The 18,272-nt window shown below is 40.4% G+C and overlaps 1 protein-coding gene across 1 annotated transcript in view; it reads left to right on the plus strand.

Moving 5' to 3' along the window:
• The window catches only part of EFHC1 (EF-hand domain containing 1), a 59,080-nt gene that overhangs the window by 21,227 nt on the left and 19,581 nt on the right, over nucleotides 1-18,272 (plus strand). The window contains exons 6-9 of the mRNA XM_046005835.1: nucleotides 5,398-5,618; nucleotides 9,695-9,835; nucleotides 13,929-14,142; nucleotides 14,530-14,677. Coding sequence (XP_045861791.1) covers nucleotides 5,398-5,618; nucleotides 9,695-9,835; nucleotides 13,929-14,142; nucleotides 14,530-14,677 — 724 coding nt within the window. The remainder of the gene's footprint in view (nucleotides 1-5,397; nucleotides 5,619-9,694; nucleotides 9,836-13,928; nucleotides 14,143-14,529; nucleotides 14,678-18,272) is intronic.

Raw genomic sequence — 18,272 nt, forward strand, 5'->3', positions numbered from 1 at the left:
TAAAATAACTTAGTGACTAGAGAGGGAGAATGCAACAAAGTGCACTTGACACCCACTGCCCATCCGTCTTTCTCTGGGATAAGTACACTTACTTTGGTTATTGACTTAGTGGTTTAATAATTTTCTCTTGCAAAATGTCATCTTGGTCACATATGATGACATCTCATGTTTGGACAGCTGACAGAACTCTGTAAATACTTTTGTTGGTTTTCTTTTTACTCTATTTTTTTGGAACTAGGAGATAAGAAATTTCAGGTATTGTGCAAGAGGTTTGTCTTAGAGGTTATAAACAAGTTGAGGTTAGAGGTTATAAACAAATTGGCAGCCTGAAGGCTAAATTCAATCCGCCTACACATATTGATTTGCCTATATAGTATTTTTCTTTAAAAAAGCTGTGTTACTTGACAGCAAAGAAGTAGAGATTTCCATCATCAGGAGACCAGATAAACAAAATATGGTGAAGGTATATCTTGATAAATAGCAGTAGTTATAACCAATAACTAAATGTAAAGAAAGCAAATTGATGCACTTAAAAGCGTAGTGCTGTGTAGGAAAAAAATGAGATGTACAATGCAATAATAATTATGTAAAGTGGAATACAAACAAAACGATATACATAGTATACACATAAAAAGTTGCACATTAGATTGGTGGCATGTGTGGTAGAGGAGAATAATCTGGGGAAAATAAAAGGTAGTAAAAATAGTCCTCACTTTAAAACTTAGAGAATTAATGGTAAAAATCTCTTTTAGAGAAATGAGAATAATTGCTAACATAGCTCTCATTCTCAGATAGCAGCAACTGGATCTGAGTCCTAGTTCAACATAATCCGGCTACTGTCGACCATATTCTTGTACTTGGCCTCCTGTAGAACCCCCTTAGAGTTCTAGGATGCTGAGACTAGTGTGCTAATTTAGGCCTTCTGTAATGCTTACATGAGCCTGAAATTCCTGCCATCTAGTGCTAACAAATGTTAGATTTATAGTAGATTAAGAGAAAGAATGGGAATTTATTCAGGCATCAAAAAAGTATCACTGAAACTGAACCCCTTGAAATCTTGAGTTCTATGCTTGTCTCTGCTGAATCAATTGGCCTTGTTTAAAATAAAAAAAAAAAAAGTCATCCTCTTTTATAACTTCCCCATTTTTTTAGAGTAATCTCTGCACCCAACATGGGGCTCAAACTCACAACCCAAAGATGAAGAGTCTCATACTCTACCAATTGAGCCAGCCAGGTGTCCCTATAACTTCTCAAATTTTAATGAAAATTCCATCAAAGTTATGTCAAAAGGCAGCCTGGTGATGTAAATAGGGTCCTTTTAAGAGATAGGAAACATATCTTTTTGTGAAAGTTATTGTTAGTCATGCATTCACAGGACAGAAAAGGCTAAGCTTCCATCAGCTGAATAATTCCTTTAACTAGAACTGTGATGTTGAAGAAGTAGCATCTAACTGACTCTCAAAGTCATGTATTTAATCCAGTGGATGATTTTAATTATATTCAATTAAACAAGAGTTAAATATTGCTAAAGGAACTGTTTCTTATTCTAAGTGCTGTGGAGGATAAAATGAAAGTGTAATTTCCAGACCTAGAATCTCTGTCCTTCAGTCACTTCTAGTGACTGGGGAGACGAGTCATATAAATACACAAAACTGTTTAACAGTAACACAAGTGTACCAGATCATCTGGTTATATAAGTAGTTATGTCTGTAGACAGAGCTCAAGAGAAGAGATGTGACCTAGAAAGACTAAGGAAGGCTTTGTGGGAGAACGGAGATTGGACCCAGATTTAGAGTGGCAGAGAACAAAGGGAAAGTGCACATTAGAAAAGAACAAGAGCAAAGGTTGGGCATTAGGAACAAGTATGTTATGTTTGGGGGCATCTGAGAGACAGTGGCTAGGCAGAGTTTGTGTTGGACAGTAATTGGCAGTTACAGAATTATCTTTCAGAAGTTCTCTTTGCCAGGGCCTTCATTTAAGTAGTTAAGATGAATAAAAATTGTATTTTTATAACAGATGGAGCTGACGCTCAGGAATTATAAAACTTCTTTCTTTGTTAAACATAATTGCAGTTTACCAGTATGTGGTAAGTACTGCCCAAAAAAGGTCACCAGATGCCTTCTACTCAGTTGTTGAACCTAAGGTTCTAGGTTCTTAAAGTCTGTTAATTATTCTTCAGACTGGTTTTCCTCCTTTGACCTTGCCTTTCCCTTGCTAAATACAAATGTTAAACAACATCAAAATTGTACACTCTAAATATATAAACTTATTGTAATTGATTATACCTCAATAATGTTGTAAAGATATAAATCCATACTTAACATGTTATAGTCAAACTTAAGAACACCAAATTCAAAAAAATCATAAAAGCAGCTCCGAAGAACAAGGTAATCCATACAGAACAGCAGCTACAATAACAACAGTTACCAGAAGATAGAATAATAGTATCTTCAAAGTGCTGAGAAGAATATAGAATTTAATACCTAGAGAAACTGTCTTTGAAGAAGAAAGTGAAATACATTTCCAGGCAAGCAAAACAGATTTTACTAACAAAAGACCCTTGCTAGCAAAATTCTAGAGTGTACTTTTAGTAGAAAGAAAATTATTTCAGGAGTAAGGTCTGAGATAGTGATAAAATAAGTGATTAAAAAAAGAAGATAATGGCAAAGTGTGGGTACATCTAAATAAACCTTGACTATACAAACAAAAAAACAATGTTGAATTTGTGGGAGTTAAAAAGTATTAAGATAGAATTGAAATATATTATAACAATGACTTAGGAGGAAGTGATAGGATTAAAAACAAATTTTGAAAAATATTTTTGAGAACATACTTAAGATATAGAGACATAAAAAGGTTAAAAAAGATGTACAAGCAAATAGCAAAAGAAATGGATAAGGCTATATTACTAAAATACCAATAGACATTATGTCAGAAAGCATTGCTAGAGATAAAGAAGATCATTACATATTGCAAGAATTGTATTTACCAGGAAAATGTACTAATTCTAAACGTGAATGCAGTTAGTAACATGGCTTCAAAACATGAAAGACAAAAATTTATAGCATTATTATGCAAAGAAAATAGACAAATTCATCAAAATAGTGGGAGTCATTAAAACATTTCTTCTTATAATTGTTAGATCAAGAAGGTAAGTCAATAAGCTCATATATATATATATATATATATATAGGATTTAAATAATAGAATTGTCAGTATTGGTGGAATGAATATGTATATGCATCAACACTGGGAGAATTCCCATTTCTTCACAAATGGAACACTTATAAAGACTGGTCAGTCTTAATAAATTTTTAAAGTCCGACATCTTATACCATATTTTTCTAATTGATTAGAATTAGACACAAGTTAGAATTCAATTTTAGAACTATAAAAAAACCTCATGTATTTGGAAAATAATATCAGTTGGATGAAATGAACAAATTTTAATTGAAATTAAAATTTTATTCCAGCATAGTTAATGTGTAGTGTTACATTAGTTTCAAGTGTGTAATACAGTGATTCAACACTTAATCAGTGCTCAAGATACATGCACTTTTAATCTCCTTCACGTGTTTTATCCATCCCCCTACCTACCTCCCCTCTGGTCACCATCCGTTTGTTCTCTATAGTTAAGAGTCTGTTTTTTGGTTTGTTTCTTTTTGTGTGTGTGAAATGAGCAAAGTTTTAAAAGAATTTATATTGTCCAAGCAGAAATAAAAAGAAAGAAAAGAAATAAAAACCTTGTCCAAAAGAAATAAAAACCAAATGTCTTTAACCATTAAGGAAATAGAATCACTTAAAAAATTTTCCACAAAGAAACACCAGGTCTAATTTTTCAGTTTTGTCAAAGAACAGTTAATTCTAAGCCTAATACAGATTCACAGTAAAGAACTAATTCATTCATTAAAAAAAGACCAAGAAAACCAAAGATACCATGAGTAAGACTACAGTCATAAATGCAAAAAAAAAAAAAAAATCTGAAATAAAATATCAGTAAATGAAATCCAGCTGTGTATGAAAAAGATCATTGTTAAGTGAGCAAAGGTGAATGGTTCTATAGTGTGTGTGCACACATACCCAGGTCTCCTGGAACATTGTTGACTGTATCCCCCAATGGCCATCACTTCCTGGGGTAACTCAAAGGGGTCTAATAGGATTAGGCATTAGGCACAAGAGAAGAAACCATTGCTCTATGGGACTTTTAAGATGCATTATTGGGAAAATCATGGTCTTAGGGCTGGAGCTCAAGCCTTTCTGCCTGATGTAACAAAATCTTAGCTTTCTTCCTTATTTTTCCATCTTAGCAATTGTCAGGAGAATAGTGGCCTATCTCTCAAGCCTCCCATAACTGGAGTTCTGGGGTCAACTTTGTGGTTATATCTATACAGTGTGGTACTTCAACAGAATTGACTATATTATGGTTTCTATGGTGGTGATGCTGCAGGGGATCAGTCTTAAATAAGTCAATCCTTAGTTCTCATAAAACAGCATTCTATCCCCCACAAATGCAAGGTTGATTTTACATTTGAAAAATCTGTTGAGTGTCCAGATAAACAGTTAAGCATGATCATCTCACTGACCCTGCTTCCTGCCAGAGGACTAGGTCAGACTGTCCTTCTTTTTTTTTTTTTTTTTTAAAGATTTTATTTATTTGACAGACGGGAGATCACAAGCAGGCAGAGAGGCAGGCAGAGAGAGAGGAGGAAGCAGGCTCCCGGCTGAGCAGAGAGCCTGACATGGGGGTCGATCCCAGGACCCTGGGATTATGACCTAAGCAGAAGGCAGAGGCTTTAACCTACTGAGCCACCCAGGTGCCCCTCAGACTGTCCTTCTAGCAGTGATCACAATTGAAATGAAACTATTATTTGGGTAAATATTTAGTATCCATTGTCCCAAACAGACCGTTTTCTCCATCAAGGCAGAAATTCCACCTATACTGTTAACTGTTATAATCTCAGTATTTAACAGTGAACCTGGTACATGATATATGTGATCATTGAGAATATGTTGGGTGAATGAATAAATGGGTGGAAGGTTGAACTGAATGACTTGGATCCCTCCATTGATCTCGTACTCTATAGAAGGACATTTATCCTTTCCTCCTGTAATGATTTCCCCAAGCATGAAATTTTGCTAAGATTAGTGATCTGTACTGGTAGTTCAGGCTGAATATGGGAGAGAAACTTCACAAAAATCATCTGAATATTGTTTCTGTGTCCATTCAACCAATGGAAATACACAGCCTTACGTGCTGCTGGGAGAGTAGAGGAGACACTTGATTACAGGCAGAGACCGTACGCCCTCAATTTCTCAAGAGTGCCCGGGAGCTGTATGTCAGTCTTCCTTCCCATCCTCATTCCTTTTCTTTCTTCTCTCCCTGTTACCTTCTGTCAGAGAACTTCCCTCAGTGTGTGTTGGAGATCTCTGATCAAGAGGTGTTGGAATGGTATACTGCCAAAGACTTCATCGTGGGGAAACCACTCACTATCCTCGGGAGAACCTTCTTCATCTATGATTGTGATCCTTTCACTCGACAATATTACAAAGAAAAGTTTGGAATCTCTGATTTACCAAGTATTGATGTGAGCAAGAAGGAGCCACCGCCCGTGAAACTGGTAATGGAACACTAGTTCTGAGTGCAGTGTGAGAATTAATCTTTTCATACAGAGGTTTAAGAAAAAGAATGAAAATAGAGTTATGTGAATACCCCCCAAAAAATGGACAAAGCGTAGGATAGAGATCACTTCACAGAAGAATACAGGTGGCTAATGAACATGTGAAAAGACCCTCCTCCACGCTCAGTGCAGAGTGCGGCTTCAGATTCTTTCTCCCTCTCCTTCTGCCCCTCCCACTCGAACTCTCTCTTTCTCTCTCAAAAATGAATAAATAAATCTTTAAAAATAAGAAAAGACCCTCAACTGATAATCAAAGAAAATAGAAAATAACGAGGTCTTGGATCTATTTGATTTAAAAAAACTCACAATATCCAGTGTTTGCCCTGATGTGACGAAGTTGGACGTTTTCTTCTTTTTTTTTTTAAGATAGATTTATTTATTTATTTATTTATGTGACAGAGAGAGACATAGCGAGAGAGGGAACACAAGCAGGGAGAGTAGGAGAGGGAGAAGCAGGCTTCCCGCCAAGCAGAGAGCCCAATTTGGGGCTCGATGCCAGGACCCTGGGATCATTACCTGAGCCGAAGGTAAACACTTAATGACTGAGCCACCCAGGTGCCCCTCTTTTTTTTCTTTTTTAAATAATCCCTACACCCACTGTCAGGCTTAACCCCACAACCTTGAGACCAAGAGCCACATGCTCTACTGACTGAGCCAGCCAGATACCCCCAACTGTCCTTTTCAGATTGTGTTAATAGGAGAGCCAATAGGAAAAACCTTTTTGGAGGGCAATGTCGTCATTTTAATTTTTTCAAAATAAGATATTACCTATCCCTTGACCTAGAAAATCTGGTTTGGGGACCATAAAACGATATGTGTAAGGATGTGTATTTTAGCATTACTTATAATAAAGTGTAAGGAGATTGGCAGAATAAACTAGTACAGTGAGATGACTGTGAGACTATACGGCTGGTTAAACAGAAAAAGAGGAAGTCAGTCTCTGCAACATGGAAAACTGTCCATCACATTTGTGAGTGAAAGCGTTTATGTGCCATGGCCCTGTTTGTGTAAATTGTGTAAATTGTTGCATACAGTATCTGCTTACACTCGCCAAAAGAGGACCCGGAGAGCTATCCCGCCACACTGTTCACAGTGGGGAGTTTCACATGTTTCACATGTGGCCTCTAGGGGAGGTGGGGGGGAAGTGTGAGACGACAAAGGACCTTTCTTTTTATACTCGGTGTGCTTTTAATTTCTCTTCTTATATCAAACCTTGTATTACTTTTATAATTTTAAAATTTTGATTAAAAAAGACATCTCTTAAAATTCCAGACTGCTGGGGCGCCTGGGTGGCTCAGTGGGTTAAGCCGCTGCCTTCGGCTCAGGTCATGATCTCAGGGTCCTGGGATCGAGTCCCACGTCGGGCTCTCTGCACTGAAGGGAGCCTGCTTCCCTCTCACTCTCCCTGCCTGCCTCTCTGCCTACTTGTGATCTCTCTCTGTCAAAATTAATAAATAAAATCTTTAAAAAAAAAAAAATTCCAGACTGCTAGGGCATTTCACTGTTCCCTGCCTATTTATTAGACCCTTTTACTTAAAAACTAATGGGGAGCAAACAGAAGCTGATTAATGAAGATGTTGGAAAATGGTTTTCTTTCATTGCCACACAGCTTTCCTTAGAATATACTGAACCTGGAAATCTGGTTCTGTGTACCACAGAGTCCACTCTGATCTAAGAGTAAAGTCGTGGTGCTTCTCAGTGCACCCACACAGTAATTGGATAGACTAGAGCCTTCAGAGGGATTCAGCCATGTATTTTAGAAATTCAAAGAAGAATTGCATGTGGAGGCACCTGGGTGGCTCACTCGGTTGAGTGACTGACTCTTGATTTCAGCTCAAGTCATGATTTCAGGGTCATGGGATGGAGCCCCACACAAGGCTCTGCACTGAGCTTGAGTCTGCATGAGATTCTCTCTCTCTCCCACACACCCCCTCACACTTGCATGTTCTTTCTCTCTCCAAAACAACAACAACAACAAAAACCAATAACAAAAACACCAAAAACAAAAAAAAGAATCGCATGTGTTAAAAATGACACATTATCCATCAAATTCAAGAAGTATGTGATGTGTTAAGACAGCACCGAATCACAGCCTGCAAGCGCCGGCGCCTGTCCCACACCTTTGGGTCTGGAGCAATGCATCCAGCCTCTTCGGTCTGTGGCCTGTGTATGAAATTGGGTATTAATACCTGTGGCCTGTTTTTATATATATTACCCCTCTGTGTGTAAAATAAGATCATGGCCCTTTCTTCTCAAAAGAAAGATGTGAACGGAAGGATGGAATTACTGAATTCCTCCAGCGCAGAAAGAATTTGAGAGGAAGGTGCTCAGAGGCTTCCCTCCCTATTTCAAAATTCTTCAGCCTCTACTGCTGAGCCCCAGCCGGGCTCGCAGTGTGTTGATAGAGAAGCAGAGGAAGTTTGGATCCCACAACTGTGTGGCCTCTAGAGTAACTCAGACGCTCAGGGCGTGGCGTCTCACCCAGGATCCCTCTGTCCGTGGCAACCTGTATGTGCATTGAGTCATGGTTTTGCATCTAGAGCGAGTTAGGTCTTTGTGCATCTGCTGGAGGCGCCAGTCATCTTTCCGCCATGATGGTCACATTACGGCCCAGGAGGTGGGCGAAAAGGCAGTGTTCCAGGCACTACGCCTTGGGTGAGCGGAGTAGTCACAGGCTTTTGAGAGCGTACCAGTCTCAGATGGACCGTATAGACTAATTTGTCAACGTGCTTCAATACAACATATGAAAAGATTTGGGGAAGATATCTATACGTGAAAAGTGTGGAATAAGCCGACTTTGCTAAAAACGCCTATAGCAAAAAGGAGTCAAAGGGAAAGGACTCTTCTGCAGTCCACATCGAGGAGAGGAAAACAGCTGCTGAACTCAAGTTTTTAGACCAAGAAATCCTACCAGATTAGGGTGATGCTTTCAGCTCTTCCTGAGGCCTGAATGAAAAATAAAAGTTCATCCTGTACTTTCACACTAACTCACCAAATAACTGTCATAGCAGAAGTTTGCTCCTTTGCTAGGAGAGTCCTAAGTGGACAAGGAGTCTGAGTTCTCAGTAAAGAATGGCTGTCGTCCCTGTTTTGTGCGGCTAACGTCAAGAAATAAAAATACTAGAAATATGGAGATAAATAGGGAAATAGTAGCACGAACCAAGTCCTGCCCTCCCCCAATGCCAACACGCACACACCCTAGAGCAAAGAAGTCATAGACACTTGGGCTTGTCCACAGTAGGATGATCACAAGTGTCAGGATTGGGACCAGGAGTAGGGCCAGGTCCTGCTTGGGCAGTAAGGGGTCAGTGGATATCAGCAACTCACAAGTCTCCCCTTAACCACAGTTTTGCTTTCCATGGTTTCAGTTACCCGTGGGCAACTGCGGTCTGGAAGCAGATGAGCCTCGTGATGTATCATCAGAAGGCCAACAGTAACCTCACACTATGTCACAACACTATGTCATTCACCTCACTTCATCTCATCACGTAGGCATTTTGTCATCTTATGTCGTCACAAGAAGGGGGAGTGCTGTACAGTAAGATATTTTGAGAGAGAGACCACATTCACGTAACTTTTATTACAGTATGTTATAATTGTTCTATTTTATTAGTTATCATTGTTAATCTCTTACCGGGTCTAATTTATAAGTTAAATTTTATCAAAAGTATGTCTGGGGAAAAGCATAGTAAATACAGGGTTCAGTCATCCACTGGGGGTCTTGGACCTTTTGCCCTCTGGGTAAGGGGGACTGCTGAACTTGCCGTCTCGCCCTGAGGGTTACTCTAACATCCTCAGTTACTCCTATAAGCAGGGATCATGGTGTAAAGTTTACATATAAAGAGGAATGGAAGATGCAATGTTTTATTTTCTGACTACAGTATGTTTGCATATATAGAAATTGCTTTTGAATAAGTGTCATCTAGATTTCTAAAAAAGATACTTAGTTACCTTTAGTGTAATTTTAACACAAATTTTTCCTTTAATATAATTTAATACTTCTTGTATTTCTCCAGGAGCTACCTCCCTATAACGGTTATGGACTCATTGAAGACTCTGCTCAGAATTGCTTTGTTCTCATTCCAAAGGCTCCGAAAAAAGATGTTATTAAAATGCTGGTGAACGATAACAAGGTGCTTCGTTATTTGGCTGCACTGGTGAGGATGACTTCCATGTAGTAAGATTCTGTTCTGTCTCAGCATTGTGCCCAGTTGTCCTTTCCATCTGGAAAGCTGTAGAGTAACAGGTGTCAGAGTTGTGTGTTATTTAAACAGCCAGGCGACCCAGTCCCTAGCCTTTGGGTAGGTTAGAGAGTATTAGTGGTAGTGCCCTGATCCAAGACTGAGCTCTAGTCCTAGCTCCTGTAAACCTCGTTCTTAGACTAGTAATCTCTCCCTACTACCCCTCAAATTTTGACTGACCTTCTTGCCTTTTTTATTAAGTAATTATGAAAGCCTGACAGAGTCAAATTATTTGTGTACTGTGTGCAATCGAGTGTACTGTGATTTTCTTGAGGGTAAGGCCCATATCTTACTACTTTTTATCATTATTTGTGATATCTAGCTTGATGTATTTTATATTTCTTAAATGTAATGGAATTCTACCAATTTAATAGATACTGCCTTTGAGAGGTCATATGGCTAGTGGATTAAGAGCATGGGTTTGGAAACAGACATAAATTTAAATCCCAAGTATTCTACTCATTGGCTGAGTTACCCGAGGAGAATTACTGATAGGAATTAGAAAGGTAATATCTTTAAAAATGGAAAATATACAAAAATAGGAAAGCAGCATTTTATTTAGAAATACAGATATAAATAGAAATTGAAATAAATTACTTCTGGGAATAGGAATTGGAAGTGTGGGAGATGGGCCAAGTGATTTTTCAAACTATGTGCGTATATTTGGAAAAATAAATATTAAATCAAGACCTAGCTGACTACTATATTTTAGGAAGATCTTAAACAAAGCTTTAAATAAAAAGGGAGTTGTAGTAAACTCTAGGCCAACTAGCATACTCATACCATAAAAATTCTGATTAATGAATATTTTTACATTATTAACAAGTTCTCTCAGTTGGGAGGACTTTCTAGGTTCTGTCAGCATTCTGTTTCTTGACCTGGGCGGTGGTTCCACAAGTGTTCACTTAATGAAAATTCTTTGAACTGTACGTTTTGGTTTTTTGCAGTTTTTCTTTATGTGTTATAGTTCACAGTGAAAAGTATATATATATATAGAATAAAATATGTTAAGCCCAGACAGGGTTTGGGGCCTAAGTGAAAATATGGCTAGTGACAAATCTGGGCCTCAGGGTGGAGTGCCAGAGGGATTGGGGGAAGCTCGAGAAGAATGTTAGAATGTGACTTGAACAATGGTCTCCGCAGCAGCAGGCTTGGCCTCCCAAGAAGCCTGCAGATAGCTTATACTCCATGGATGCTGTGAAGAAAATATTCCAGCCTCTGCTCATAATTTATCAGGAATGCACCTATTTTATAGTTCCTGATATTTTTGTATGGACTTTGTAAGGCATGGAACATGTGTATGTAGAAGAATAGATGTTGAATTATTCAACATGCACTTAACAAATATTACAGAATGACTTTGAGCTTGGCATAGTTCTGGGCATTGAGGGTAGAGTGGAAAACAAGACAGACCAATCTCAGGCCTCGTGGAGCTTACATTCCAGTTGAGGATATTTGGGTCGAGTAAACACATCATCAAAGAATAAGCAGTAAACACGCTGTACAAAGTAAAGCAGGAGACAGAGTGATGGCGAGGGCCTCATTTAACGGGAAAATAAGGCAAATGGAGGGGAGAGGGCACACAACTGAGTGGAGACCCGAATGAAGGACGGAGGAGGCCAGTCAGCTGCATGTCTGTGGGAACTGCGATTCATGCAGGGGTGGTGCACAGGGAATGGAGGGCAGAGAGACAGGAAGGAAGATGGGATCAGGCACCCACTCACAGCTTTGCAGCCAGTGGCCTAACAGGGCCAGCAGGCTAGAGCAGTGGGAGTAGTCACCCATGGTGCAGGTAACAAGGAGTGTAGGTAACAGGTCTGCAGATGATTTAAAGATAAACCCCAAAGTTGATCTGCTTCTTACTCTCATTATGTGCCTGTAACTCTAAATATCAGCAACACAATACCCATCCTCAAAGAGACCATGCCTCCCTACGGTAGAATTTCAGTTACTAAATGTGAAGGAGAGAAAGGCAATAACAAATTACCATTAAGGACCCTCCACAGCAATAATTGTTGCAGATCAGTGGACACTAAAATTACTGGAAAACATTTGAGGAAAAACAGGATTTTCATCATTTCAACGTGTGTTTCTTAAGATAAGATATTTATCAACTACAAAGGGGAAGGTGGTAATTTTAAAAGGGAGAAACCCAGAATTTATCTTCTACCCACATGACCAAGGTCAATATCACCAATGAGATCCATCAATATCACGAACTCCTTGGTGTACTTTGAGAATGACAAGAAATTTTTTTCCTGTGGTATTTTTGCCAAAGATGTAAAAATGAGATGCACAAGGGACATTCAGCATTATTCTTCAAAAGTGTCAAGGTCATGAAATGACAAGGACAGAATGAGGAACTGTCACAGATTAAGAGGAGATCAAAGAGAAAGAACAACTTAACACAATGTGAGATCCTGTGTAGGATCCTAAGTCAGAAAAACATAAGTGAAAAACAGGTAAAATTTGAATAAGAACTGTGATTTATTTAATACTATTATGCCATTACCATTTACCATTCCTGTGGTACCATTACTCTGGGTCTGGTAATTGTACAGTGATTATGTCAGATGCTAAGTTGTGAGGAGTATATGAAAATTCTCTTATTGTTCATGCAACTTTACACTTAGTTCTAAATAAAAACATAAAGAATTTTTTTTAACTTTTAAAATACTCCTGCTAGGGCAAACCATTGTCCCTCCTTTTCCACTCCCTTGGTACAGCCCTGCCCGCCTCCGTGCTCAGAATTTCATATTTTATTCAGTGTGATGAGAATCCTCTGGAGGTTTGAGAGCAGAGGAGTGATGTGATTTGATTTTTATTAACTATATTGTGGATGTTTGTTTAGCAGTTTTTTATTGTTAGAGTGTCTAATCCAAAAAGTTTGGAGACTGTTAGATTAGGGAATGGTATGAGGAAATTATTTGACTAGGAGGAAACCCAGTGACTTTCTTTGATAAACAAATTATTATATAAGAAATTCCATGTTGTAAATGAAAAGATATGTGCTGAAGTTGCAATTTGAGGAGACTTTAGTCAAGAATAAGCATGTCTGTATTTAGACTTATTCAATCTGGAATTGGTTTCTTAGGATTATGTGATCACTCTCAGTGATTTATGTAGGAACAGTCTTATCTACAAGATAGTTTCTCAGAATCAATTTCAACTCTACGACATTGTATTGCTCATTCTTCTTTCTTAAATTTTCTTTTAAAAATTATATATAAAAATGGATTTGTTTAAAGAACTAAACTTGCATAATCATCTCAGTGTCTATGAAACTGAACATGTCAGCCAAGAGGTCTCAAACTGTGGGCAGCCTGTGGGCAGAATGTAGCCCACATATTTTGCTTGGTGCACACAAGGCTTTAAAAGAGTTCAGATCAACATTTTAAAATCAGGGTGGTTTTTTTCTCCAGGTTTTTGCTTAAATTCCAGTTAGTTAACACACAGTGTAATATTAGTTTCAGGTATAGAATTTCGTGATTCATCACTTACATACAAGACCAGTTTTCTGTCTTCCCTTGAGAAATGGGAAGATCCCCAACATTGGGCTTACATTTGCACAAGACAGCAACCAGTCGGAGTTGAGTTGAGGTAGCCTCCTTTAGATGAGGCATGTCCTTTCCAGGCAACCACAGTCTCCCCAAACCCCCGCCCAGTACCATTCCCTTACATTATATTTTGTATATTTGGTTTATATTGTATTTTATTATTTTTAAAAGATTTTATTTTTTTATTTGACAGAGAAAGAGAGAGAATGAGCACAAGCAGGGAGAGTGGCAGGCAAGGGAGAGGAAGAAGCAGGCTTCCCGCTGAGCAGGGAGTTCAGTGTGGGGCTTGATCCCAGGACCCCAGGATCGTGACCTGAGCCAAAGGCAGATGCTTAACCAACTGAGCCACCCAGCAGCCCCTTTTTGGTTTATATTTGATACCTAGTCCTGTAGACACTTAAGTTTTGAACATCTTATACCTTCATAATAGCTTCCTTTCTTCTCCCGCCTAGGAATCTCCCATCCCAGAAGACAAAGGCCGCCGATTTGTCTTCTCTTATTTTCTTGCCAGTGACATGATCAGTATATTTGAGCCACCTGTCCGCAATTCTGGCATCATTGGGGGCAAGTACCTTGGCAGAACTAAAGTTCTCAAACCATCCTCGACGACAGAAAACCCCATCTACTATGGCCCGTCTGACTTCTACATTGGTGCTGTGATTGAAGGTAGGTGTAAGCACAGCTTAGCCTTTCCTACCGGCCAAGTGAGTGGGTTCTTCTTAGTGGGAATTTAATTCGTTTAACTTGTAAGAGAGAGTTAGACTGCATTCCACCTGAACTAATATTCTTGTATATGTGATACAGTATCTTGATCTCCTTATGTGTCAGTTAAACTGTAAGTTGGTCACATTAGTGGGCCAGAGGTGTAGACCCCAAGCCTCCTGAACACTGAGCGAACTACTGCATATTTGTTTAGAGAGCTATGGAAAGTTCATTCATCTAGGCCACAGATGCCTCTCTGTGACCTTGTCATTGGAAGATCAGTCTTGTTTTACCCCTAACAGCAGGATTAGAACCATAACCAAGCTAAGTGTATTTCTACCCTCTCCCCAGTGTTTGGCCACCGGTTTGTCATCCTTGACACAGATGACTATGTTTTGAAGTACATGGAGAGCAATGCTGCCCAGTATTCACCAGAAGCACTCTTGTCCGTCCAGAACCGTGTTCAAAAGCAAGAAGCTCCTGCGACAGAATTGGAAAAGTATGTTTGTCCATCTAAGGTCCAGTTTGGCTTTGATACTTACAAGGTATTTAGGAAATAGTTCTTGATAAAATGACCAGGTAACCATATTTTAGATTTCAGATTTCCCTCACCAAATGGGAGTTATTACACATACACAGAAGGTTCTCTGGGTCCATTTTAATAACTAGTAACTTGGAACTTTTTCAACTTCATTTATCTAGCAAATAATTATTGAATGCCTAATATGTATCAGATACTATCACTAGGCACTTGGGCTTTTTATCAGTCAACAGAATAGACAAGAAGTTGTTGCTCTCATGGAGTTGACCTCCTAAGCGGTAGGAGAGGGAGACAACCAATAAAGAACACAAGTAAATCATACAGTACATGAGGGGATGAATGCTATGGAAAGTGGAGAATGGTAAGAGTGATAAGGATTTCTGGACGGTGATGGTAGGTAACAGTTGATGTGGGGAGCTGGGTACACCTTGAGAAGATTGACAGTGAGCAAACACTTGAAAGAAAAGGAGTCAGGCATGTGGCTATTTGGAGGAGGAGCTTTCCAGGAAGAGGGACTGGTGAGTGTGAAGCCCCAGCCTGCCCAGAGTTCTGGAAAGCAGCAGGCTGGTAAGAGCCGCAAGAGTGAGGGAGTGAGAGGAAGAGGAGGAGGTGGGATTAGACCCTAGCCCCACAAGATGGAGCTAGATCCTCTAGGACCACTGGGTCTTTGGAAAGATGTTGACTTTTCTCTGAGTAAAATGGAGAGCCGCTGTGGGGGTTTGCAGGAGAGGAATGGCAAGATTTGGCATGCGTTTTACAAGAACTCAGCTGGCTGCTGTGCAGAGACTAGATCAGGAGGGAGACGAATTAGGACCATGCTATAGTACTCCAGGCAAGAGATGAGGGTGTGTGGACCAGGGAACATGGAGAAAAGTCTGATTCTAGACATATTTTGAAGGTAGAGCCACTAGGACTTGAGACAGATTGTAGAGATGATATAAGACAGTCATTATGAATGACTAAGGTTTTTGTCCTGAGCAACTGGAAGGAAGGAGTTGCCATCAACTGAGATGGGGAAGATGTGCATTGTGGGTAGTAGAGGAGGGTTTTTTTGGTTGTGGGAAGGGTTTCGGTTTTGGTTATTGTAGGAGCGCTGACCACACAGACTCCATCTTTGGCCGTCCATCTTGTTCATACCCATGCAACATACCACCGTCAGGGCTATGTGTTCCTGGCCCCATGGAGGTTAATGTCTGCCCTGATGTGATTGCAAGTGGCTTGTTCTGGTCTTCCCTAAAGTAGTGAACAGAAGGCCCCACTTTAGGTAGCTAGTAGAGATGGCTGGCCCACAGAAGGCCCCGCTTTAGGAAACTAGTCAGATGGCTGGCCCACCGAACACCCCACTTTAGAGAATTAGTAGAGATGGCTGGCCCACAGAAGGCCCCACTTTAGGGAATTAGTAGAGATGGCTGGCCCACAAAAGACCCCACTTTAGGGAATTAGTAGAGATGGCTGGCCCACAGAAGGCCCCACTTTAGGTGACGAGTCAGATGGCTGGCCCACAGAAGGCCCCACTTTAGGGAATTAGTAGAGATGGCTGGCCCACAGAAGGCCCCGCTTTAGGTAACGAGTCAGATGGCTGGCCCACTGAAGACCCCACTTTAGGGAATTAGTTGAGATGGCTGGCCCACAGAAGGCCCCACTTTAGGTAACGAGTCAGATGGCTGGCCCACAGAAGGCCCCACTTTATGGAATTAGTAGAGATCCTTTGGTGCACAAATGGCGCCACTTTAGATAGCTGCCCTGTGACCTCACCACCATGCCCCTTGCTCCATAAAAGCTGGGGATTGAAGTCCTGACTGGGTGGAGAAGAAGGGCAGAGAATAGCCGAGTACTGCCTGGCTCATCCTGTCTGGCTCCGTCTCCCCGATCCCTCCTGTAAGTTACCCTGAAAGAAGATGTGTAAATGGCTGGAGTGGCTTGGCTTGGTTTTCAGTCTTAAAGTGCCTTTCCATTATAGAGGGTACTTTGCTGACCCCCTTCCCTCTTCTAACAGTATCCTGGGTTTATGGTATCTATTGCATATCCAGGTGGAGATATCAAGGAGGCCATCAGATATAGAAATCTGGCTTTCGGGAGGAGGAGGAGGAGGAGGAGGGGAGGAGGAGGTCTGGGCTGGGCTGGGCTGGGGATGTAAATGTGGAAGTTGTTGGTGTATAGATGAAGTATCAAGCCGCAGGACCAGGTGAAATCTCTGAGGGAGCAGTGCAAGTAGAAAAGCTCCCAGGACCGGGCTGATGTCCTCCCACAGTAAGCGCTGAGAGGGGAGACTGGGAAGTCAGCTCATGAGGCAGGAAGAAAAGCAAGTGGGCGTGATGGCCTAGAAGCAGGTGAGGGACGTGCAGGCCATCTTCCCTCTGCGGGGGGCTCCGAACTTTAAAAGCAACCACGCCAATCTTAATAATCGACAGGAAAATTTACCGTTCTGCAACGTTTAAAAATTTCTGTCAAAACATGAAAAACTCTGATGGTTTTATATGTATAAGGAAGTGAAAAAATAGTAAAACTAATTTTCATTTAGTACACTGTAATTTAAAACAAAGGCGGGACACCTGAATGGCTGTCAGTTGAGCAAGCGACTCTTGGTTTTGGCTCAGGTCATGATCTCAGGGGCATGAGATCGAGCCCCTGGTCGGACTACGCACTCCTGCAGAGAGTCTGCTTGAGATCCTCTCTTCCCGTCCCTCTGCCCCTTCCCCTACTTGCATGCACGCTTGCTCTAAGATAAGTCTAAAAACAAAATATATAACGTTGGCAACATCAAGAATTACAGTGTTTTACTTCTTTGTAGGATAAACTTGCCGAGACAGAGTTGAACAGTGCTTGCCTCATTCTTGTCACATAACCAGAGCAAATATCTTTTCTATGCCTTGGCAAATTGGCATATTCCTTTCTAATTTTGGATCAGCTTTCAACATTTTATTATTTTTGCTTTCTATGTTGTGAAATATCTCCTTGCGTTCCTTTAATAACTTCTGAGAGTTCTTTTGATGTGAAGTTTCTCGCTGCGTCTGGGAGATGCTTGTCCTTTCCATGCACCCACTGTCCTCATTCAGTCCCTAAGTTGCTCTTCTCCTAGCTGAGTGCTGTCCCCACTGGTGGTGGTGTCCTCATTCCCAGTCGGCTACTTCTGTACCTCCATTATGTTAGATTCAACTTCGACATCCAGTGTTAGCACTTTTGCGTCTTTGCTTCACTTCCACTTTTCTTCGCCAATTTCCTCTCTCAATGATGTATTTCAAATATACTCTGGGGTCTAGCTCTGAGCTAAAAAACAGATACCCAGAAGTCAGTCACTGACAGACCTGAAACAAATGAGATGATTGTTGGTGATCAACGTGCATGAGTTGTTTATGTGGTGGTCGGTGCACCGACTAGGTGGACAGGAGTCTATGCTTCCTGCAATCCCTCACAGTTAATAAATGTGGTAACTGAAAGTTGCACCATGTCCTTGAGGGACTGGGTTATTTAACAGTGTTAACTGAAATTCCCACTTATCGGAGCCTTGCAAAGGGACAGCTGCCTGTATGTCAATGAAGACAGAAGGATTCAT

Source organism: Meles meles, chromosome 5 (genome assembly GCF_922984935.1).
Source record: "Meles meles chromosome 5, mMelMel3.1 paternal haplotype, whole genome shotgun sequence".
NCBI classification, from domain to species: Eukaryota; Metazoa; Chordata; class Mammalia; order Carnivora; family Mustelidae; genus Meles; species Meles meles.